This window comes from Haliaeetus leucocephalus, unplaced genomic scaffold, assembly GCF_000737465.1.
Source record: "Haliaeetus leucocephalus isolate CR32 unplaced genomic scaffold, Haliaeetus_leucocephalus-4.0 Scaffold162, whole genome shotgun sequence".
Taxonomy (NCBI): domain Eukaryota; kingdom Metazoa; phylum Chordata; class Aves; order Accipitriformes; family Accipitridae; genus Haliaeetus; species Haliaeetus leucocephalus.
Genome location: NW_010972598.1, coordinates 4,684,582 through 4,708,593, shown reverse-complemented (window position 1 = coordinate 4,708,593; position 24,012 = coordinate 4,684,582). Strand labels below are relative to the sequence as shown.

The 24,012-nt window shown below is 39.8% G+C and overlaps 1 protein-coding gene across 1 annotated transcript in view; it reads right to left on the bottom strand.

The window, feature by feature from the left end:
• NID1 (nidogen 1) overlaps positions 1 to 24,011 on the bottom strand; it is a gene marked incomplete at its 5' end in the record, with an annotated part of 45,842 nt that extends 21,831 nt beyond the window's left edge. The window contains 12 exons of the mRNA XM_010562948.1: positions 1,279 to 1,401; positions 2,145 to 2,288; positions 5,511 to 5,639; positions 6,712 to 6,855; positions 7,804 to 8,049; positions 9,861 to 10,061; positions 11,162 to 11,413; positions 12,608 to 12,757; positions 13,869 to 14,296; positions 14,930 to 15,159; positions 16,368 to 16,664; positions 23,871 to 24,011. Of these exons, the coding sequence (XP_010561250.1) occupies positions 1,279 to 1,401; positions 2,145 to 2,288; positions 5,511 to 5,639; positions 6,712 to 6,855; positions 7,804 to 8,049; positions 9,861 to 10,061; positions 11,162 to 11,413; positions 12,608 to 12,757; positions 13,869 to 14,296; positions 14,930 to 15,159; positions 16,368 to 16,664; positions 23,871 to 24,011 (2,485 nt within the window). The remainder of the gene's footprint in view (positions 1 to 1,278; positions 1,402 to 2,144; positions 2,289 to 5,510; positions 5,640 to 6,711; positions 6,856 to 7,803; positions 8,050 to 9,860; positions 10,062 to 11,161; positions 11,414 to 12,607; positions 12,758 to 13,868; positions 14,297 to 14,929; positions 15,160 to 16,367; positions 16,665 to 23,870) is intronic.
• Position 24,012: the final 1 nt, after the last annotated feature.

Genomic DNA, 24,012 nt, shown 5'->3' with positions numbered 1-24,012 from the left:
TCGTGTAAATATGATTTAAAACCAGAAACAACCTTGGGTTTATGCCATTCCTATAAATACACCTTTGCCTTTTTTGTTTTAAAACACGAGTATCCAATTGTGCAAAAAAAGTCAGAAATTCAGAATTAGGTAATATAGTCGCAAAAGAAAAATATGAGGTTTCAGCAATGCATCATGTAGTAATATTGTGCCATGCAGACAAGAACTTTTAAGCCAGCACACTCACTATTAAAAAACCCCTCAATTTTGAATCATCAAATACTTTGGACTTCATTAAGACCACAGTGCAGAAGCTGAATTATGAACAGCCTTCTGCCTCAGTCATAGTGTTTCTTGCTTTCTTTCCCTTCGGCCCTATGCCTTTCTTACTCTTGGCTGCACAGTTTGAGTTTCAGTCTGTTGAGAGGTGCAGGGTCTTTTGCCCAACAGCAAGAATCTTAGAAGCAGGAGAACTGGGTTTGAATATAGTCAGAAATCAGGCTTTATTTCCTAGATGAAAACATTCACTGTTCTGCAAAACCTGGATGCGGTCCCATAGGTTTGCTGTGCTTTTGAATTAAAGTAACCATAACAACGCTACTTTGCACTTCAGTGTTCCTTACTTAATTTTTTTTTTAAGGATGCCTTCAAGATCAGGAGTTTTATACTTTAAGACCCAAAGTACAATGCAAGAACAGAAGTGTGGCAGGGTAAAGAACTTCCTGCTAAATAAGAGAACAAGCTGGGTAAATACAGAAACAACTAAGTGCTAATTAGAAACTGGAGTTAGTATTTCTGGACTCTTGCTGGCTATACATGGTGTGTAGGCATCTAGATCCCACTGCAGACAACAGTGCAGGTACTTTGGTCTCATCCTTCACTTTTCTCCTGTAGTTGCTGCATTTCATTTACATTGCCAACAGTTCCAGATATTTTATGATAAGTGACTACTGTGTATGCAAATCAAATCAATCTGTGGTCAAACCTTTACATAAGGTGACTCCAAAAGATAGTATCAGCTTGGGGCTGAGAACTGCTGAGGATAGAACAAACAAAACATAAAAGTGGACACTGAACAGGGTATCGTGGAAAAGTGATAATAGTCAAGATACAGATTTTGACACAAACTTGGTGACATTCAAAACTTGAAAGACCTGAGAAAGAATAAAGATCCAAGAAAGAATAAAGACCCTAATAAAACAATACACAATTTGTTCCAGAGAGGTACCAAATTAACATATATCCTCCAATTCCTAAACTATATTTCTGGTCCAGCTTTCAAGGACTATAAAATTTTACCTCCTAACACACACCGGAAACCATCCCCACGATAACCTGCCTTACACTGGCAGCTGAAGGATCCAGGAGTGTTGTAGCAGAAAGCATCCGGATGACAGCGGCCCTGCTGACACTCATCTACATCTGTAAAAGAAAAGATCGATCTCAGGTAACTGTTCCTCCCGATGGACAAATCAGAGTGATGAATTAAAGTGCAAACCTGCCATATTACTTTCAGGCTCCTATTTTAGGATATCTGATTAGACTTAGAGAGACCTTTGGAAGAACATCTATACAGAAATACAAAGGAGAAAAAAAAAAAAAAAAGCATGCTTGTATTTTAGGTTCTGCCTCTCAAATCCCTGCACTCTGCTATTCTGATAGGTAACTAGCATTATTAACTCGCAGTGTTTTAGAAATATATGCCCATGTTTCTCAAGAAAAAGACTTAGCACAGCAAGAGAAGTAGGATTTGGCCAGCAATGTTTCCAACATGTCATTAGGTAAAGATGTTCCCCCACTGCACTCCAATTGACATGAGACAGAATATAACTTCATTTACATTGTCTGAGAATCACGCCTCACCACCTTAGTAATATAAATGAATACAGTGCAAACAATTCTAGCAGATGAAGATCTGGTCTGCTAACTGCAACTACTGCCATTTCTGCACTTACCTCATCTTGGACCTTCTGTAGCTCAAATACTGAAGAGTGAATTCAAAAGTGAGGTGAGGAAAGGACAAAAGCTTAATGCAATGCCTGCCTGAGGGACTTAAACTATGAAATTTCCTACTTTAAATCACAAGTAACTACAGGACATTGCAATGACCAGCCAAGTCATGCAATAAAGAGTATAAAAACGCCACAATAAATGGTGCTACCCACCCTCACAGGCACGCCCATCTCCAGAGAAGCCAGGGAGACATGTGCAGATGTAGGCGGACCCTCCGGTGTACACACACTGAGCGCGCTGAGGAATGTCACAACTGTGTGTGCCTGTCTGGCAGTGGTTTACAACATATTCAACAGCTGCAGGTTAGACGTACAAGAGAGATGAAAATTTGAATTTTCCTCCATAAATAATAACAGGAGGAAATAATAGGTTCATAGGGGCTCATAATAGGTTTATAGGGAGAGAAGAACAGCTGTGAAAGCATACAGAAGAGAAACGAAACAAGGAAACCGAGTTTTTTTGTTTGGGGATTGGGATTTTTTTTGCCAAGATCTCCCCTTTCACTGGTGTTAAATCTTCTTAATAATGTTTTACAAGGAACTCACTGTCCTCGGCACCTCACAGATGTTTGTTAATATAGAACAGGGCAGAAAGGCTACCACAGTCACAGATACTAATATCCATGACAGTTTTGTTTATAAAAAGGAGTTCTGAATGAAGAAATGTAAGGCATCTCAGAGAGGTACCTCACATGTTAGCTAAGTGGCCAGTTCACTGCACTGGGAATTATTAGATATCCCACTACACTAACCGAGCACTGACCCAGGGCTGTTGTCACTTGGCAACAGATAGGAGCTGTGACTCACTCAATAGGAGATAAACACATTTGTCAACTATTGGAGACATTTTTGACCAACAGTGGAAGCTGGGACCAGTCCTGCAGCTTTTCTTAACTTTCTCATTGTTGACAGCAGTGACTCTGAAGGCATTGCAGTGACTCTGAAGGCTTTACACACAGATTATTTTAGGTAGTTGCTGGAGCCCTGCCTATGCTTACCTGTTAGGTCAGAGAAGAGGAAAGGAAACCATGGTATTTAAAATAGGAAGAGGCAAAATACTACAAAAATTTTGGGCCTAGAAATACGGGAGTTTGCAGTGTGTACATCTACGAACAGACTTCCAGCTGCTGTAGCAGAGCGTCCACTGAGGCTTTCTTTACATGGTTCTTATGAGGAACTGACAGGGGACCAAGACAAGACTCTACAATGCTCCTTTCATCACACTACACAGATGGAAATTACCACAGTATCAGCATGGAAACAAAAAAAATCTGCCATCAGAGCCAGATCTGAAAACAGCTGTTTTCTTCATTTCTCTGGAGATGACATCATTGTTAGAATCATTTATATCTGTTCTGTTTGATGAAGTCAGTTTTAGATTACAAAATAATCTATTCAGAACTGCATTATAAATGCATAAGATTTGGGGTTGGAGCTCAAAGGGAGTCCCCACATCCTCCTATTCCTCAGCTTACAAATAGGAGAACAGGATTTATTTACAACTCTCTTCTAAAGCTATCCAGTGAGTCACATAGCTGGTATGAAAAAGCTGCAGTTCCAGAAAAGCTGAGTCAATGCTGGTATCCCAGAGCAACCTGCAAAAGCACAAAGAGGGTAGCTGTTGCCCCTTCTGGGGTTCAATTTGTCTGTGGGTTATAAAATCCTCCCCTGTGGAAAGGGGAACAAGATTACCATGACATTCATTTTCAGTCTGTTGGGAAACTAGAGTTCATCTTCCCTCTCTTCAGTCTTACAGATGCAAAGTTTGTTTTTGATTGAAGGAAGGGATCAAACTGAAGTCCTTCAAGCTGGGCAAGGAATTACTTAGCACTTGTTAGAAATGCGACACAACAGCTTCATGGGAAAGTGGTAGAGTGAAGCCAGTGAGGTCATGGCTGGAGGGAAGAACATTCCCTTTCAGGTCCAAGTTACAAAAGGGCAACGGTGGACATAATGGAAAGAACACAAAGCCACTCTTCCACATCTCACCCTATCCCTTCCAGTGTCCTGGTAGAAGTTGCTTTTTCCAACTGTTCTGCAACAAAGGAGAGACTTAACGTGCACTGTTAGCAGACATGAATGGTAATTCTTACTGGAGCAGAGAAATGGGGCTTGTGACGGAAGGTAATACGCAGCATACAAAGTCACACACTGAAGGGAAGTAATGCAACTTTCTGCTATAAGATGAAGGCTCCTCAGCCTTAGCTGAAGAACAGTCTTGGCTGTAATGAGGAAAGACCTGAATGCATTAGCTCAAAGAGTAACTAAGCTTCCACCACAAAGCAGTCATGACAGAAGCAAATATAATCCTCAGCTGTAATCAGTTATTTCCAAAAAAACCAGGAACTGGTCCAACCATACTGGAAGAGAGCGTATAGGTTTTGTCAGTACAGATTACTGTCAGGTTGCAAAGACAAAAACTCTAAATAATAAAAAAAAACAATCTAATCTATATCCTATCTTGACAGTTGCATCTCTAGCAGTAGAGTCATTACCCCTCTTCTATCTGCCGTTTGTAGATTTTTTTATTTAGCTTTTGCAATTTGCAAGATAAATGACACCCAAAAGAATCAGCTTAATGTTCTTCAGAGTAAAGCTCATGGTTTTTCTTTCTTTATGGAAAAATTACTTTCAATACATATCCCACATAATCATCTTGCAACTCTGCCAGCTACCAAATGGAATTTCTACAACTTTAGTGAAAAACAAAACAAACAGGAAAAAATATACCTCGTTAGGACAACCTTAGTCCAGCGAGTATAGATTAACTCAGGCTTCCTCCAGAAAAAAAAGGTTTTAAATTAAATAAAAATAACTAATTCAGTGACAACTACTGAATTTTAAGTTTTAATGGTCCATTAACAAACCAGCTAGATTTCCTCCAAATCTCAAAGATTTTAACAGTGAAATGATCTGTAGTTATAATTCCTTTTCAGCACGATTAACTACCACTTCAGAATACCCTGCAATAGCCAAGACACACTGGTTTAGACCTGTGCACTGCCTTGTCCAAGGGATGAATCTGTAACTAAAATCTAATCTGTTAAATCTAATTCTGGATTGGATATAAGAAAGAAAACCCAAATCCCCCAAAAGCCAAAGCGCAGCACTACAGAAAATGCAGAAAAAGCCCTACCTCATTTTGAAAGTGAGATGCTGTGAAATACTAACACAATAACTGCTCACTTTAATTTTTCTTCTTTTACAGATTTGAATTTTACTTCCATGTGAAACCTACAGCTAAATAATGGTACAGAAAGGACAGAAGCATTCAATAATCATTTCTGTTTTCTATTTGGAAACATTCTGAGTGGGAATTTTTATGAGATGAAAACAAAGTACTTTAGGCACGTTCTTCAGTTACCTAATGGATTGTAATCACCAACTGCAGCATGAACTCCTAAATCCAACTCGTGTTAGAAGTCAGCACAGATCCTTGAAGCTCCGTTTTCTGTCTCTGTGAGATGAATCACAGTCTGAAAGCCGGTGGGCAGTGCTTTTAAGAAATGTGAAACTCACCAACACAAGTCTGCCCATCTGCTGCAAACTGGTATCCTTCAACACACTCACAGCGGTAGGTTCCTGGCTGGTTATTGCAGACTGCATTGCTGCCACATAGAGCTGGTTGCTCTGAACATTCATCAATGTCTAGAATATTATAAGGATTACAGTTATTACAAAGATGCATTTAATACTGATGCCAGAAAAACAGAAACTGTGCAACCATTGAATAAAACCATACCTCTTAAGAGGTGTTAGTAACCTGAAAATAAGTTTTCAGGTAACTGTGTCCTCAGCTAATCTGCACCAAAAAACCCCAGAATAAGTTCTATAATGGAATAATAAGGGGAAGGGACAGGAAATCAATGAGGAAGGAGGAGCCACTGAGAAAGAAAATGCAGCCTACGAGGTGATCAGAAGCAGTGACGACTACTGGGGGAGCATGAACTTTAGCAAAGACTTCTCCTTTCATTATCCATATATATCTCTAATCCACTGCTGCTCAAGTCACAGCACCAGAGGAGTAGAAGGGACAGCGTGATGCTGTTATTTTCATTTGCAAGTTGATTTAAGGGTTGGAGTGGGGGGAAGGGTTGTCCTTTTATTAAAAAAAAAAAAAACCTCAGTTAACTAACAGGGATGATGCATGTTTCATTAATACACACTTTCACCTCTTGAAAACAAGCGTTTGTGCTGTGATTTGATTATAAAACAAAACCCAGATACATTAAGAATACAGAGCTGGATGAAGCTGGGAAATAAAAGTCTCCTTGAACAGAAGGGATTTTCAAAGCAGATCCTGAAAGAGATTATTTCAATGGGTTCCACATATCTGTGCTCTGTACACATGTGCATATGCCATTCCTCATCTCCCTCAAGAACTTTTAAGCTAGCTGACTCATTTTAACCAGAATTTGCATTACAGTAAATTTCTCACAGCTAAGTTCCCCCAGGTTTTATGAAAAGAGGAGCTGGGTAGGAAAGACGCTTTGCAAGCTAGCAAAACATATCCAAATTTGACCCTTCAAGACAGTCAAACTTGCTTACTTTGATTATTGAGATACGTCAGCTACCCCAGTATGCCTCTAACCTATCCTTCCCAAAACCAGCCTCTCGGGACAGTTCATTTTACTGGAATGGCTAGTCCTGAGGATCAACACATCCCAAGTAAACCAAATTCTACATTAGCTGTAATTTTGTAATTAAAGTTTTCTGATACCATAACAAACGTTTCCATCTCCACGGAAGCCAACTGAACATTCGCAGAAGAAACGATTTCCAGTTCCTGGACGACATATCGCATTGGTGTCACAGTTATGGGTACCAGTGTAGCAAGGATTCCGGTTAATATCAGCAGAACCATCTGACAAGAGAGACCATATTTAGCCATGATGACCCTATCCAAGTAATAGCACTCAGCTAAGGCCCAGAAGGAGGTTGCTTGTAGAGCACATGAAACAAGGAAAGAGAATACTTTTTGCACCAGGAAAAAGGGGACTTGCAGGTGATATGCAGGACATGAATCTCAGACATGGCAATAGCACCTGTATTGCTTGTTACTTGTGCAAATGACTGCCGAGTTAAAAAATAGACAAGCCACAAAAACTTCTCTAAAGAGCAAGACTGACAAAGATAATGCATCTTCCAGCCACTAACATTAGACCCAAAATGTCATTCTTAACAGCTTGGTTTGTTCATTTTAATTAGTAGAACTTTATCTTTGTAACAAACAACAGTGAGAACAGTCTTTTCTTGTACTCATCTGGTGTGCATTTTCAAAGTGCTCCTCTGCTTTTTTTCTGATTTTAGTGCAAACAGACAAACTTGGACAGATCATCCAAAAAAAATACACTTCATAGGCTGCCTACCTTCCAAAGATAAAATGCTATGTTTCAAGATAAATTATGGAAACTAGCTGTTTCAATAGCAAATCTTATTCCCCTCTTTTGCCCTTTGCTCTGACAATACAAAAAATATTCATTAACAGAGGAACTATAAATTACGTAAAGATAAACTATGTCAGCGGCAATAGATTCAAGGTGGTATACTGAGAGTACTTCAAGGAATTAGACACAAACTCTGCTAAATTTCAAGAGGAGATAATCACTTAAATATCCTTCCCCATGTGAAAATACAAACTTTTAACAGTCTCTTTTCTCTTCCTAATTGATGGACCTGGACGTCTACTGACTAATGCAATGAATTAATATAACTCATTAATTTAACCCAGCCAAGGCGGCTAAAAAAATATAGAAGCCTGCTCTTAATTACTCACAAAAGAGAAAAAGAAAGATTTCCAATTCATACATACCACTGATTGGGCCGATGGAATTACTCATAGCGTATCGCAGAATCTGCTCATCTCGGTTATACAGGACAAACACACTGTCCACTGAGAGCTGCTGAGTAGCAGAAGCAGCATGGTGAGAGTCATCATGAATGCATTCATCAAATGAGATGGTCTGTCGCCACTGATAGGCACCTGTGTACGTGGAAGCAACCCCATCCCGTTCTGGCTCTGTCACTGTGTACTCCCTGGTGGATGATGAAGTGATCACTGCAACACGGCAACAAACACGCTGATCAGAACAGAGAGCAAAAATACTCTGCCCAACGCTATCTGTAGACTTTGGATACAGGGTAGTGCAAATAAAAATTTTGAAGGCAAGCAGCTATGAAAGTGGATGTATTGCCATGCAAAGGAATAGGCACTTGACTAGGCTTGCTCTTTTCTCATGATATCACAGCCTTGAGGAATGAGTCGTATAATTTATCTTGACATATTTTAAAAATTTAACTTTACTTTGTGGGTTACCAGGTAAAGAAAGGAAAATTCAACTCAAGAAACTCAGAGGATTCTTTAAATGAATTTACATAATGGATCTATAAGCTAGGAAGGACAAGAGCCACCTTGCCAGCACCAAACTACACCCATTTTTAGTTCACTGTTGTCTATTGGCCTTGGATTTTGACAGAGTCCTGAAGAAGATGCATGTTTGAGAGCTCCCGTATGCTTCACAACAGTTTTCTATATTGTGAAAATTTGACAAAAACTCTTCAAAGCAGATCTGAGCTTGTGGATCCTCCCAGCAACAGAAAGCTCCTCAGAACTCCACTATTCCTCATTTGGACACCGTAACACACTTGTATCAATCCAGTTGATACAGTTGGCAAAAGCTAGACTTCTGCTAAGTAATGGTCTGTCAGATATGCCATAGGAGAGCAGAAGAATAACTATTTGAGTACTGGTAAATTAAATCCAGACTGAAGGATGCCTTCTTCCAGCCCTTGACTTTTCCTCCATGGAGACAGCATTTCTGCCAAGAAGGGATGTGTTCTACAGAGCACATGCTGCTCAAACTCCTCCAAAACTCTGAAGTTGTTCAGCACGAAGCCGAAGCTTCCTGCTGCCTTCAGCTCCTCCTCCTCACAGTCCATAAGGACAGGCAAAGCAGCAAGAGGCGTTCATCGCTGGCTACCAAAGCCAGACATTAGCAGATATAAGGCAGTGATGATGCACCTACACCATTTTCAGCTATCATGTACTTTCTCCAGTATTCATGTGCACCTGAGTGCACCACAGGCTGCTTCCTCTTCATTGCTCTTTGGCAACTGGGCTGGCTGGCAGCAACACTCCAACCACACTTGGGTTTTGCTGTGTTGAAATACCCATAATTTTATCCAGGAAAAGGAAAGCAAAAGAAGGGAGATTCCCCTGTAAATAGTGAAATGAAGAATGGCTCTCTTACCAAATCTCAGAGTCTGAGATAAGGAAGAGAGAGAGGAGAGAGAAATACTGATAAGGGAATTAAGATGCTCCTAATTTTCCAGTCAGTTGTTCAAATTCAGCTCAAATAGTACTGACAAATGCTTGTTACTAACACAAGGCACAGTCACTGCAATGCAGTTTACGTGACACATACTGGTAAATAACTGGTTTGCACAGTCTCATCGGGCAAGACCAAAGCCCACTTGACATTACCACAAAAAGGTATACACCAGTACAGCTCTTACTGAAGAGCCGTGGATCCTACAAAAAGCTTTGCAACTCATACGACTGCCAGTAGCAGTGTGAAAATAAGACCAATGAAAAGGGAAATCAAGAGTGTTTTGAAAACATCAGTTCAGAGAAAGTAAAACTCACTTTTTTTTTTTTTTTCAATAAAAAGATTAGAAATATTTGCATTGTCCCACAAAAATCTACCTTTTTGGGGGACTTGTTCCTAAGAGGCAAAAAGCAACTTTCTAGAAATCAAAGGGTCCTAAGTACACTTGCTAAGAAGGGAATAAAATAAAGTTTTTCAGATTGTCTTACTCTCTGCTGAGAACTGTGCACTTTGTTATCATTTTGTTCTTGAGGAACCTTACCAGAACTAGAAGTGTGATAGAGTTCAGTGTATGGTTCTATGTGGACTGATGCGCCAGATGGGATCTCAGGTATTCTGCCTTCCATTTCTGTGCTGATGGTAAGGTGACCATGCTCGTCGATTCCACTAAATTTCTGCTTTATAACCAGCTTCTCATTGTTGCCAAGAAAAGTTACTTCAGTTTGCCGTGTAAACTCGCCACCTGAAGAAACATTAGTTAAACCATTTAATAGTGATTTCTGAATCCTTCTATTCGAAGTATTGCTTCTAGTAGATAAAATATAAATTACTACTTTCTGCAAGCTTTGATGCAGCATAACTGCTGATGTTTTGGGTTTCTACAGAAATAACTTTCAGAGGTATACTGATAATATCCTTGGATAATGCAAGGAAACTATCTTTTCTTAAGCACTGAATACACTAAATTGCAAGTAAGCCTGAAGAAGCAGGTTTTTTTACATTAAAAAAGAAGTTCCAACAAAGCTAATAATAGTAGGCCTTATCCTACCAGTTAAAATGGCAAAACCTCCATACAGTGAGTTATAAAAAAAAAAAATGAAAAAAATCCAGCACATCTGTTTCCAAATCAAAACCAAGTGAAATGTATGTTGTAAATTCCAGAACAAACTTCAAACACACCAAATCCAAGAAAACCCCCAAACAAAAAGTTATATTCAACTCAATTCATAGTACAGGGCTGTAAAGGATAAAATTTTAAAAAGAAACACATGTTCTCCTAGAACAGATTGAATCTACAGCTTGAATTCATGTGCACAACCAACCAAATTTGGCCTCCAACTCTTATGAAAAGCTGTAATTGTGAACTGGGGTTTCCCTCAAATAAGTTAACAGAACCATTTGCATCTCATGTAGGAATTGCTTCTGTTAAGAATTTCAGACCTTCAACAGGTCAGATTTTAATTTCTGTTTTGCTCTGTTGGTACAATCAGGCAATTAACGTTAGACCTCTTGTAGATGTAGGGGCAGCTTTTTTCAGTACCTCTGTACACTCTTAGTACCAAAAATCAGATCCTTTTTAATAATCTCTTCCTTGCACAGGAACTGGCCAAGCCATTCTTCTTTTTAACAGACTTATGTGCTTGTGCACCAATGGTAAATTAAAAAGCCCGATACCTACACATTGTAAACAAGAAAACTGATGAGAAGTTTGATTATGAAGCAATCCATTTGCAGCTCAGAATAAACATGTTTTCATCCTATATTGCTTCTGAATACACATTTCTCTCAAGACAGAGGAAAGCATAACACAGTTTTTGAACAGTATTTTAATGTAGAAGTTACCAGTAACACTGAATCCATTTTTATATCCTTGCTGTTCCACAGCAAACATCCATCCTATGATACCTCCAATAGAGGCAAGAGGCAGTAAAGAATACCCCAAAGTCTCTGGGATTGTGCTGATAGCAGTGTAGGCACGCCCTTGGTTCATCACTACGTAGGAGTGGAGATCAGTGTTCTCAAATGTAACTGGAACGGGGTTGTTTCCTACAAAGATTCTTCCTTTGACCTTCCCATTGACTCTCTGAGGAGAACCTGGCAAATCAATGCAATACATCAGAACAAAACGACAGTTCACACATACTCTCCAAGGAACGGTGTTCAGAGCGTTCACTGTGTTCAAAGATATTAGTGTTGAAACAAATGGCAAACAAATGCTCACAGAATTAAACATACAGGAAACTGCCTACAAACAGTGTGTTAATTTGCTTATGTACATAGGTGCATGCGTGTGTGCGTGTGTGTGCGGGTTGTCACTATACAGATGACGAAGTGGCCAAAATTCCCTGAAGAGATGCCCTTTATCCCAATTAACAATTTTGTTTGCAAGGATCACTCCATAAACAGACTAAGCTGTTACAGCTGCTCTGACACTAAGTGGCGTACAAAAACTTCTTTTGAAGATCACGCTTCATATCAATACCTACTGAATGTAAATTTGTACATACCCTATTAGGAGGCGAACACCATTAGGTGTTAGCATAATTGACCTATTATTCTAACCTATTCTATCTCCATTATCATTAGATCCTTCTTTTCTTTCTCTGGAAAACTCAATTTTATGAACTGAAAGCTAAGTAGTAGGTTTTGCTTTCCTGCCTCATAAAACACAAAGTCTGCAGCCAGCTATTTTAGTTGTTGAAATGCATCTATACTCTGAGTCAAATCACTATGAGGATTACGACTGTATACATAAGAAATTCCTTTATGGATTTTACACAGGAACAAAGTTTAAACAGGTATCTAACAAAAACCTGGCAGATTAGCCCTTTACTAAAGAAGCTTAAGAGTCAGACAAAGAGGAGCCATGCTCTTTCGTTTGATGATCAAAGTTAACTTGCTCATCCCCTTTGAACTGTCCATTTCTAGAGTGGGGACCACATCAGATTATAACACCTTGGAACTTCACAACTAATTCTAGAAATAAACACTGGATGTTATGCTATCTATTAAATTATGTCAGTTATGTAAGAGTTTATTTTTTCTAGAAAGTAATGTTAAAATGCATAATGCATATAATTGACCATATAAAATAATTTCCTTTGTTCAAAAAAGCCCTACCATTTTAGAAAGTATAGCTCACTTCTTAAAGTACCTTTCAATATATCTCAGTGATAAGTCTTTCAAGAGGTATTTAACCATGTCTTTTTCAGTATTGAAAACAGATCACCTCATTCAAGAATGCCATGTGCAATTACTGCATAGGTACCTAATTTTCAAAAAAGTTACCTTCTGCTACACATTGTCTGCCATTTCCTTTGTAACCAGCAATACAACTGCAACAAAATCCATTGGGATAATCTTTGCAAATAGCATGAACAGAGCACTGGTGGCGGTTGTTAGCGCACGTCTGTTGGACATCTGTGTGGTAGCGAAACACTGTAGAATATAAGACCAGACATTCATACTTCATGTAATTACTATCGTATTCACATATCCCTGGTTTAGTTTAAAAATATCTCTACACTAACTTGATCAGTTTTTTTCATTTATCTTTAAGGAAAACAAACAATTACAATTTATTTTTGCTAACCTTGCAATAAGCAAGTAACAGTCTACTATTTTGCAGAAAATATCAGGGCTTCAGGTGTTAGAAAACGGTTTCATTCTATTGGCTTCAGCAGATCTGTATTAATGCATATCAGTTAAACAGTCTTGGCGAAACTAAATACACAATAATTTTGACCTGTCCTTGTTTGCAAACCAAAGCAGAAAGGAACCTTTCCAACCTCAGAACAAGACACATCAGTACGGTACCCAGGACAGTGCATCAACTGATGCACCCTGTAATCCTAATTGTCCTAAGCTATTATTTCATGGAGATAGCAATTCTCACACCTGCTTCAAGAAACAACATTTGGGCAATCAGTCACACTGTTCTCCATTTTCTACAGACACTTCCTCAGAATTGCTAATCCCACCCTTGTAAAACTTCAGGCCATGAAACCCTAGCCAACAATTTTTGCAATTACTATTCCCAACCTTCGTTAAATCACCTGTATTCAGTAACACATCCATGAAAGGAAATAAGCTAGGTTTCAGTAGAACTGATCATAATATCCTTACCAGGAACAACCACTTAAAGCAGCTATATTAAACTTAAGATCATACCTTTAACAAGAGTTCTGGGCAAAAGAGGAGGGAAGATCAGTTGCTGCTAAGAATGCATCAGCTTTAGGAATACAACTATCCCTATAGGAAGCTCTCCTTAGGAGAGATTCAGGATCCACAGACACACTGCAAATGTGCTCTCCTGTGAGCTTGACTGGGACACTAGTTTACTAGACTGGCAAGATTTGAATCTGAGGTGACATCCAAGTTAACTACCTCAATGAATAATACAAACTTATTAAATCTGTCCAGACTTTCAGATATGAATGTAGTGAGAAGGAAACAGATTATTCTTTCAGCAGTTCAATTCCTTGCACATCTCTGGTTTTTTTGCAGCCTATCCATCTTAGAAGTACCCAAGCTGTACAAAAGACCTTACCTATACCAGTTTCATCAAATTCTTCTACATCTATGACTTGGGGTTGCTGTGGGGGGAACTGCTGGACCTGGAACTGGCGAGGTGGAGCTTTTGCTGTCGGGAAATCTTGATGACTATAAAAAGACTCAGTCGAAGGTGTTCCTGTTACATCCTGGTATGAAGTCAGGAAGTCTTCTGCAGCTAGCTGAGGAACACTATATGTAACGTGGTGCTGATCCTCTTCTGTGCTGTCTGTACTGCTGGTGACATACTGCTGTCTTATTTCAGTGGAGCCATAGTCTGACATAAATGGTTTTGAAGTCATCTCCTGGTCTTGTTCATTGGACTCTAGGCTCTCCAAAACATCGCTGATCTTGGCAGGCACAATACTGTCAGATGAGCTACCAATCTCGAACACCCAGACACCTTGTTTCCCAGCATTGCTGCTTCTATCAAAAAGAAGCATATGCCAAATCAAAATGATCAAGCACAAGTTGTGTGGTATTTCTAGCCTACACAAAATGTTATCCTTCACCGAGAAATATCAGGACAGAACTGTCAAATTACCTTATCTACATTCTTATCTACAGGTACAGTTTATTCAGCTATAAAACACCCCTGACAGTTTTGATAGCATTTTTTCCTCCACACCCAGAGCTCTCTTTTTAATATTTTATAGCCACCTTGTCTCCAAAGTGATGGGAACAGAAGGAGATACTTGGGCCACAAAGATCTTGCTAACACTTACTAAAACCTTCTAATTCATTCCCTTCCCTTCTTCTTTCAAAAAAAAGACTGCCCAGGGTAGACTATAAAGAGTTAAAGTCTTAAGTGATCCTATAATTAGAAGGGCTAAGGGTAACAGCAGCTCCTACCAGTGACAATGGAATTATGGACTTTTGACAAATTAGACCGAAGTCCTCATATTCCTCAAGAGGGTGGATATTTATCAGTGGCAGACTTTGCAATTTCTTATGCAATGGCTAATAGGATCTTATTATTTCTCATTAACTCATGTTACAATTAAGAAAAACATGGAACTCCTTGATGTTTTCTTGAGGTGTTTAAACAAAAAAGCATACTTGTGCAGGTTTCTAATGCTGTCTTCATCATTAGCAATGACATTGTAGGATCCTGGCTTTTCCCAAAAGTAGTAGTTTGTAGAGGCTTGACTAAAGCCAACCATAGCAGGAATCTTTCCATCATCATTCTTGGAGTATGTACTATAGAACTGCAAACTATCTTCTGGATAAAGGAAAATAGCATAGGAACTGGAGTCAGAAGAGGCTAAAACAGCCTGGAATGTGTTTCTCTGTGGAAAAAATTTAACATCCATTTACTCATGGAAAAATAGTCAAGATAGACAACAGAATAACATTATTTAAAACACAAAGTCAAAATCAGAATTTCCATCACACGCAATGTATCATGTACTTGCTAGGAGAAATCAGTATTACACAAACTTATGTTTTGCTAAGGCAGTTTTAGCTTTAGCATGCATAAACATTAAAAAGAAAGCATTATCAAAGTTAAGTTAAATCTGTTAGGAAATAGCCAGAGAGGTTGTCTAAAACATTGCAAATCTAAGTTGTGTAACATGCATAGGATGTTATATCATCTCCTTAAAATAGAGTGATGTGCTAGACTCAATAGAAAAATTCTGTAAACAATATTTAAAGAAGAGTTCAAGTTTCATGTTGCTGCAAGTGTCTTTTCCTGTAGGAACACTCCTACATACTGTAGGAACCATTGAGACAGTACCTCAGACATCAGCTATTCGTGGCTACCAGAGTGCAGAATCATTACTGTGAACACAACGGTTGTGTCAATTTAGGCACAAGAAATTAATCTTTGACAAAATAAGATTTGCTAAGTTGTGGTAATGTTCTCAACTTTATATGTTGTGAGCAGGCTTATCAGCTGGGATAATTACAGTGCATAAAGTTACATATCTTTGTAGGATAGTACCTAACACGGTATAAAAAGGGAAAATGGTTTTCAAGTAATAAAAAAAATAACCTCTAACTGCTTCTTCATTCAATACCAGCTGCAAAGCATGACCTTTTTGTGAATGCAATGTCATCTGTCCAAAAGGAATTCACAGTTTGAAGTTCCTATTAGTCCATAGACCTATCAGATTTTAGGTAGTTTGATGTCAAAATGACTTAAGAGCCTGTTGAAAAATGCAAGCCAACTGGATTATATTGCACAGATGGAGGGCAGGATACCCTATTATTCCAGTTATTACCACATCACACTTAACATTCAAAGTAAGACTTGTCAGGGAATACAAAGAAATATGCAGATTCAAGCATTTTCTTTTGAATGAATAAAATACTGTAAAATAAAAATCAAGTAAAAATTCTGGAAATTCCTATTTTGCTACAGCCTTTTCAACAACAAAATACATTCTTAACTGTACAGGATTCATTTAAACACAAAGGAATTCAAGCCTTCAAAACAACAGTTTACGGTGTTACACTTCAGCTGAACATGTGTCCAACATGTCTTAAAGCCCACCTTTTCTTCCAAAGCATGATCTTCCCGTGCCCGGTAAGGAGCCACAAGCTTCCAGGTGACAACAACAACACTGCTGGGATCAAAAGTAGTCTCAGGAAAACCTCTTTTGATATAGTCTGATGCAAGTTGCAAGACATCTGAGGATGAATCTTCTCTGTAATACACATTTCCACGTCCATCTGTTGTGTCCAGGTCAGCCATAAAGGGAGCAATAGCCCCAAAACTTACTGGGAATTGACCAAGATATTTTTCTTCACTTGAAGGTTCATTCACTGCAATAATCCCATTAGTGGTAACCTAATAAAAAGGTGGAAATTACAAGATGGATACTGTTCATACGGCTGTCTCCCACACCTATGTGATCTAGATCACAATATTTTCATTGCATTTCCAAAAGAAATTGAGTCAAAAGTCAATCTTGTATTTGTAAAGTAACTAATTTTTTTCAAGTTTTTGTTTTGTATCCCATGTCGGGAGTCCTGGGATTTCAGTTGCCAAAACCCAGAGGACTACTTTACAGAGAGACCAACCTTTTTTCCCTAGATAAAGACTTTAGCTATTTAATTTTCAGACACTTGTTGCCTCTTCTAACAAAGATACACGTAACCACCACATTTCATGAGTTTCCAAGTCTTTCTCAGACCAAGAACCAGCACAACCCCTCTGTAAGTCTGTCAAGAATTGTGTACAGACCGTCCCAGATGACCAAAAGCTCTTGTCGCTTTTAGCTGTTGCTCTCCTGAAGAGCAGTTTTACAACTGCACGACTGGGGATGGTAAGGATGAAGAAAGTATTTGCAATAGTTACCTTTTTTGGTTAACCAGCAAGCTAGACTCTTACCTGGTGTAAAGCAGAGCAGACTACAGAGAAGCTGTATCAAAGTCATAGCATACCCCTGGGAATCTGGACTTCTACCAGGAAGACAGAGGAGGATGCTTAACCTGGATGGTTTAGAAAGCTGCCCATTCCTAAGAAAGTCTGATGTTGATGAAAAAAAAAAAAAAATCCAGAGGGAAAGGAGAAACGGAACAGCTCTGTCTTGTCCCCCCCCACACATAAGTTATGACACAACAGGCTATGTCATCCCCACGAAAACTTGGTTAGGGAGTCAGGACTCAAACAGGTCAGCAGGGTCAGCAGAGCTTTCCTTGCTACTACAGCACTGCCTCAGAAGCTGATACAATTTCTGAGCAAAGAACTAATCTACACATAGATGCCCACCCAAAAAACTGCTCCATGCTTAAATCTTGTAATAGTTTGCGTGGAAGTCTGGGAAAATGTACAGATTTCTCTCTGCCTGGCCAGGACTGCTCTAATTTTCACTTCACTTCACTACAATCATCCTCACCATCCTCCTAGGAATTTCTCTGCTACTGTGCAAGGTTGACTGCAACAAGCTGCTGCTCACTCTTAAGATACAGAGTGAGCACAGCTCCTATACCAGAGGCTATAGAGGCTAGGAGACAGGATTTCTAAAGCAGATAGAGGCCACCCTGTAAATTCCCTTACAACAGACCTATGGAAAACTGGCTTTATTACTTGGAGGGGGAAAAAAAAAAAAAAAAGCGCATTAACTTATACAAGTGAAACTCTTGGTCTGAAAATGCATACCTACTGGCTCAACGAGATTTAACTGGTCAGTGAGATGATGACTTGTGGCCAACAACCTCTAACTAAAAATGAAATAAATACATACATATATATAGGTAGATGCTAGGGCATGTCCAAGTATGACAGCCAAACTCCCTTGGCACACCAGAGCTGACTCTCACACACACAGAAGCAGCAAGACTACAGGTGTCAGGCCTTGAGGCAGTGCATAAACTGCTCACACACAGTTTTTTGTCTTCCAGATGTGTATGGCACTGTATGAATCAGCCACATACAAATGTATTTCCAAGTGTTTGACTACCTAATAACAGAACACATCTGACTACTTGCAGGCAGCCAGGCACTCACCACTCTAGAGCTGCTGCCACACACGCAGATGACTCAGAAAGGGACAGAAGTCCCAAAGCTGGCACCACAAGCTATGAAACTAAAACTGCAGTCTCCCACAGACTTATCTCACTCACAGGGATTCTTGCGAACAGAAGAAGAACAAACTGCTGCTGGATCTTTTCACACGGTCAAGACGTTCACAACATTATGCAGTCTTTATGAATGCTTGGAAGAGGGTCAGAACATCCACCGTGACTCAGACTGCAAGGCCATCTAACCCAGTAGCCTGTCCCCAGCCGTACCTGCTAGCTTACGGATTCAGCAGAACAAAAGAAGGACGTGCAGGTACTCCTCCAACCAGCCTCCGACCACATTCAGCTCAAGGGGATTCCCTGTGGTTTGACTGTTTATTCATCTTCAGTGGATCTCCTTCATGTATTTGTTAAGTCTTCCCTTCAACACATATAAACCTTACGCATCCACAAAATCCCTTAAAAAGGAATTCCACAAATCTGTGACTCATACCCTGACGTCTCTCCTACTTCTGTTTGTTTTCGGTCTGGCTCCCGGCTTCATTTGATGGCCCCTAGTTTTTGTATTGGGACATACAGTCAAATCCTACCCAGTCTCTCCCTCTATGTCATTTCTGCTCCAGAATGAAGACCCCCAGCCTATTCACACACTTTCTGTATAAGAGCTGTTCCCCACCTCTGATCATTCTCATTGTCTCCAAATTTTTCTTCCCCTTTTCTACCATACACATTTGGAAAAAAGGAGGCCGGTACTACATATATTCTTCAAGACACAGGCTGTGCAAGCCTGTCAGGGATGTTGGCTACATATGTCTTGGCAGCATCCTTTAGAATCTGGACCACCAGTGCTACTACTACATATAGCAAATCAAAAAAAGTGTAGTACAGGAACTCCTGCTACAACTCACCCCTTCATATACAGCACACACCTATACCTTGAACCCTCCGTTGGCTACCCGGGGGGTCAGAGCATGCCCCCTGCCACAGGTTAGTGGTCAGTCAGCTTGGTATATAACTGTATAATAGTTAGCATAAATCGTTAGCTAAACTTAGCCAATAGTTCACACAATATATCAGAATTTACTTTAAAAATGGCTTGACATATGCTGACTGTATAATTTCATTAGCTGCTACAGTGAAAAATACTAAAAAAGTTAAGATCATGTAAAAATGGGAAGTTGGCTTTATGCATGAACAGTATATCTAAGGTATATAAGCAGTATATAATCTGCACAAGCATGATGGGAATGCAGGTTGTGTTAGAAAGGGGGAGGAGAAGCTGAATATTGTGATCATTTTTCCTCTAATCTTTTGTAACTTAACAGTGGCCACAGATCCTAAGATGAAGTATGAATTTTAGGAATATAGAACTAAAGACAGCATGGGTTACCGCAGTCTAGACCCTGCAATTGCAGGCAGACATGCAACAGAGATCTAGGCCAGAAAGTTGCACAGAATTTCTGCAACATCTGTACACTAAAAAATACCTTGTATCCCTGTAAAAAAAGCTAAAACTTACCCTAAAAATTAAAAGCCAGCAATTATACTACACCACTGGAAGACAGTAGGGAAGGTGGTGGGCATTACAGTCTGCTTGCTAAGACATTTTAGCAAGGAGATGCACTCCATCTTTAAAGTAAGAAAGTTAGAGTAAATTAAAAGTTTTTCCCTTCCTTCTCCTTGCTTATGCTTTTTGTACACAAGCACCCCTACTCCCACTCTAAATCCTCTTGTGAGAGATGACTGGTGTTTGAAGTATTTTAAACAAATTCCATGCTCTTCATCAGATTTGGTGTGTGCAGACTTTGCGGCTGCATGGTCCCCCATTTATGGCAGAGATTAAAATAACATTAAAAGAAAATACAATCAGGACTAGTTAATACTACAGAACAAAGTAGAGACCAGAAGAAATGACCTAAAATTTGGTCTTCCTCTTTTCACCTATTAGGGGCATGCTTCTGACTATTCATTTCCTATCTGGCTAAAAACTTAAATGCAACAAGTAATTTTATCAAGAAGATGCAAAAATGCCAACCCCGTTTTCATTTGTTTGTAGCTCATAAATGTGACCATTCAGTTTTAAATATTAAGAGAATGTTTGGTTGCAAGTACTCTATCACCCAGAAAACATTTGCAAGCCATTAAATGAAAATAAATACACAAACTGCTCACTTTGTGAAGAGATTTTTAGTGTAGAGAAAGAACATTCATCATTAGTGAAAAAATGTTTTTAGCTTTCAGATTTAACAACACATTTATATTGAAAAAGATGGTAAATCATATCATTTAACTTTACGCTGTTCCTTTTAAGGTCACAAAGATAGGTTAAAGTGTGAACCCTAAAATAAAGAGAAGTAATTCAGGGTAAATGCAGGGTTTCATTAAAGTATCATTCCTGTCAAAAGGGAAAAAAAATAAAGGCCTCAGGTGGGCGTTGTCTAAAGACCAGCCGGACAGTACATCTTTCCTTTTAGGGTATAATACTATTTAACTTGACAGGAACTAACACAGATGTATTTTTAGCACATTAAACTTCTGGATTACACACATAGTTAACATACATTTGTGGTCTGTAGCAGGACAAATCACACACACTCTATTATAGGTCCACCCTGAAAAAATAAGCGAGGAGAAGGAAGTCCAAAGTAACAAAGTACTTCTATTGAAACAAAAAGTGTATCTGTGTGTGTATAACAAAAATGAAAGTGTCAAACAAATGAGGTATTTTTCCCTGTTCAGTGACCAGGCATTTTGAGGACTTGTATATTTCTGAACAAGAAAGTTTAGAAAAATTTAATTTATTTGTATAATGAAGAGCCAGTTGACTTAGAACAGCAAAACTTTCTAGTACAAACATGACCGGCTATTAATTTAGGAAGTTAATAAAAGTAACAATTAAAAAATTGATCCAAGCTTGCCTTAAAGGACTCTGATTCTTCCCTAAAAGGAAGCAATCCCTAATCCTTTAACTTTTCCACATCAGTGAGCCCTAGTGTAAACTGAAAAAGCCTTATTAAAAGTGCGCTATTAAAAAAAAAATAGATCAGTATGGGTTAGTGATAGGATTCAATGTTATAAATCTTGCATAGGAAACCACCATGTTGAAGATTACAGTATGTGAAAGTCTGTTTCCACTTATATTAAATAAAAGTTCTCTCTTCCATCTATGAAAAAAGTTTTGTTGCCAGGGATTTTATGACAAGTTGAAACTAAACAATCATTCATTAGAACTCCTTGCCTTTTTATTCATGTGTAGAGCTAACTCAAACAACTCAGCTTCTCAAATGTTGGAAAAAATAGAGAGAGACCGCACATGAATTTTCAACTGATTGAAGGCAAAACTTGCAAAAATCAAGCACTCAAAAAATTAAGCTAAGTTTATCACACTATCCTGATGAACCATACAGAAGGATGTATTTCATCGCAACAACTCAAAATCTGATCCAGGAATTCCTTTATGTATTATAATGTATTTCTACTGATACCACATGTTAATTGTACCAGCTTGATAACATTTACTATCAACGAGCAATACTTTGGTAAATTCTGCTTACTGAGTAACATCATAGAGCTTAATAAGTACTCACTGCCAACATACAATAAAACTGTGTACTGCGAAGGTGCATTTAAGACTGCTCAATACATTTCCTTAACAGATACACTTCTCCTTTTCCTACCTCCATACAGTTTGTACTGTGCTTCTTTTTTGCAATACTTGAGGCAGATTAAATGCAAGTGAAAAGCCTCTGCATATTATGTAGACTGATACTGAAATACCATTCATTATCAGTGGTCCCATATTAAAATTGCTCATCCTTAGTACCAAGAAATCATGCTGAAAGAGCCCTGAAAGCGATTCTGGAACAGCCTCTATATGGGTATTCTTCCAGACAAAAACTAACTAGAACCATTCCTGTTTTATGGCATGGGCAAGTAATGAGATCATTAAAGAAACCTAGTGTCATTAACCAATTTACTGCTCTTTGAAAACTCTGTCCCCTTTCTGTCACTTATCTGACATGTTATCTTTGCTTCTCAGTGACTGGATACACAGTCCGCTATCTTTCAAGAATATGTCTGTGCTTCAAAAAGTGTATTTTTCACTTGGGTTGGCTAATCAGTGACCAAACTTAGAGTATGGAAGACAAGACAATGAACTAAGGGTCAAACTGAAGTCTGAACTCCACTTAGTACTTCTGAATTACTTTGTCTTTACTGCCAGCCTCTTTTAACAACACCCACTTTCCACACAGGCATAACTTGAACCCTCAGAATTTTGGATTTCACATGTGATTTCAGGATTTATCTAGGTAGGGGCAGCGTGAACAAGGAAAAATAGCACAACTTAAGTGGCAGCATTAATACAATTCAGTGTAATGCAAGCATGTTAAATCTTACGTGAATACCCATAAAACGGACCCAAGTCACGGGAACTACATCAAATTTTGAATGACTGCAGCCACATGGTGGTCTAGTTTCCCAAGCATCTCCATGTAGATTAGTGCCCAAGGTTGCATCTTAGACCCATGGTGCTAAAGCACGTTGGTTTAGCTGGACAGGGAGGCAGGTTTTAACTTGGATGAGATTAACACACTAAACGCACTGGGCCTTCCCTGCTAAGACCTTTCTAAATATGCTAGTTAGCATCTTCAACTGCCAGCCTAGATGAGGCTTCAGGTTAAAAGAGGCAATGATAAAACAGCCAGTACTGCTGCAGGGTTCTGAAGACATGCTGCCATTTTAGACATTTTTTTCTGGCTACTTTAGAGCAGCTCTGCTCCAGACAATCTGTTTTCAATCCCACCTTCACATACTAAGCACCCTTCATTAGCTATAAACGTGCACACACAACGCTGGGAAGCAGATTCTGCGATGAGGCACGCACGCGTGGCTGAGGTCTGCCTGCAGACCAAAGCCTGCAATTGCTCTGGATGTGGATTTCCCCTGCCCAAGACACCCTTCAGCAATGAACATCTGAGAGTGCCCAAGACATTTAGGGGCAGAAAGCGCTCCAGTGCTAAGAGGTGCAAATCTTGGACACGTCAGGCTGCTTGGTTAGACACTGATAGTTTCAGTTTTGTGACTTTGGCATGCTGAAGCACACAAAACATAGACCACGACGAGGATGTTTCCTAGCTGGCCATACACGCTATGCGGGAGCACAGAAAACGCCTGGCGATGGTGTTCACTCTGGATAACCCATTACATTCTCTCTACTATCCTAGTGTCTGTTGCATCGCCTCCAGGACAGACGGCGTGCACCGCAAAGAAGGAGCCACGGTGCGAGAAGGGCATTAACACGGCCCCGATACCCGACTGAACACAACTGGAACAATTAAGCTCTTCGGACCGACCTCTGACCGCGGCGCTCACGCAACCGGCATGCGTCGAAACCGAGCGGCACCAACCCAAACCCGGGCAGCACCACGGCAAGAGGCGGCAACCCCCGCGCCCCGGGGAGCCCCCAACAGCCTCTCCGACCCTCCGCCAGCCGGAGCGGCGCCCCGCGCCCTCCCGGCCCCGCACTCACGTAGAGGGAGCGGACGGCGGCGCCGTAGAAGCGCAGCGCCGTGCTCAGCTCCAGCGCCGCCGAGCGCGCATCGTCCGCGGGCTCCAGCTCGGCGTCGCCCCGCTCCCGGCCGTGCGGCAGCAGCGCCAGCCGCCCGGCGGGC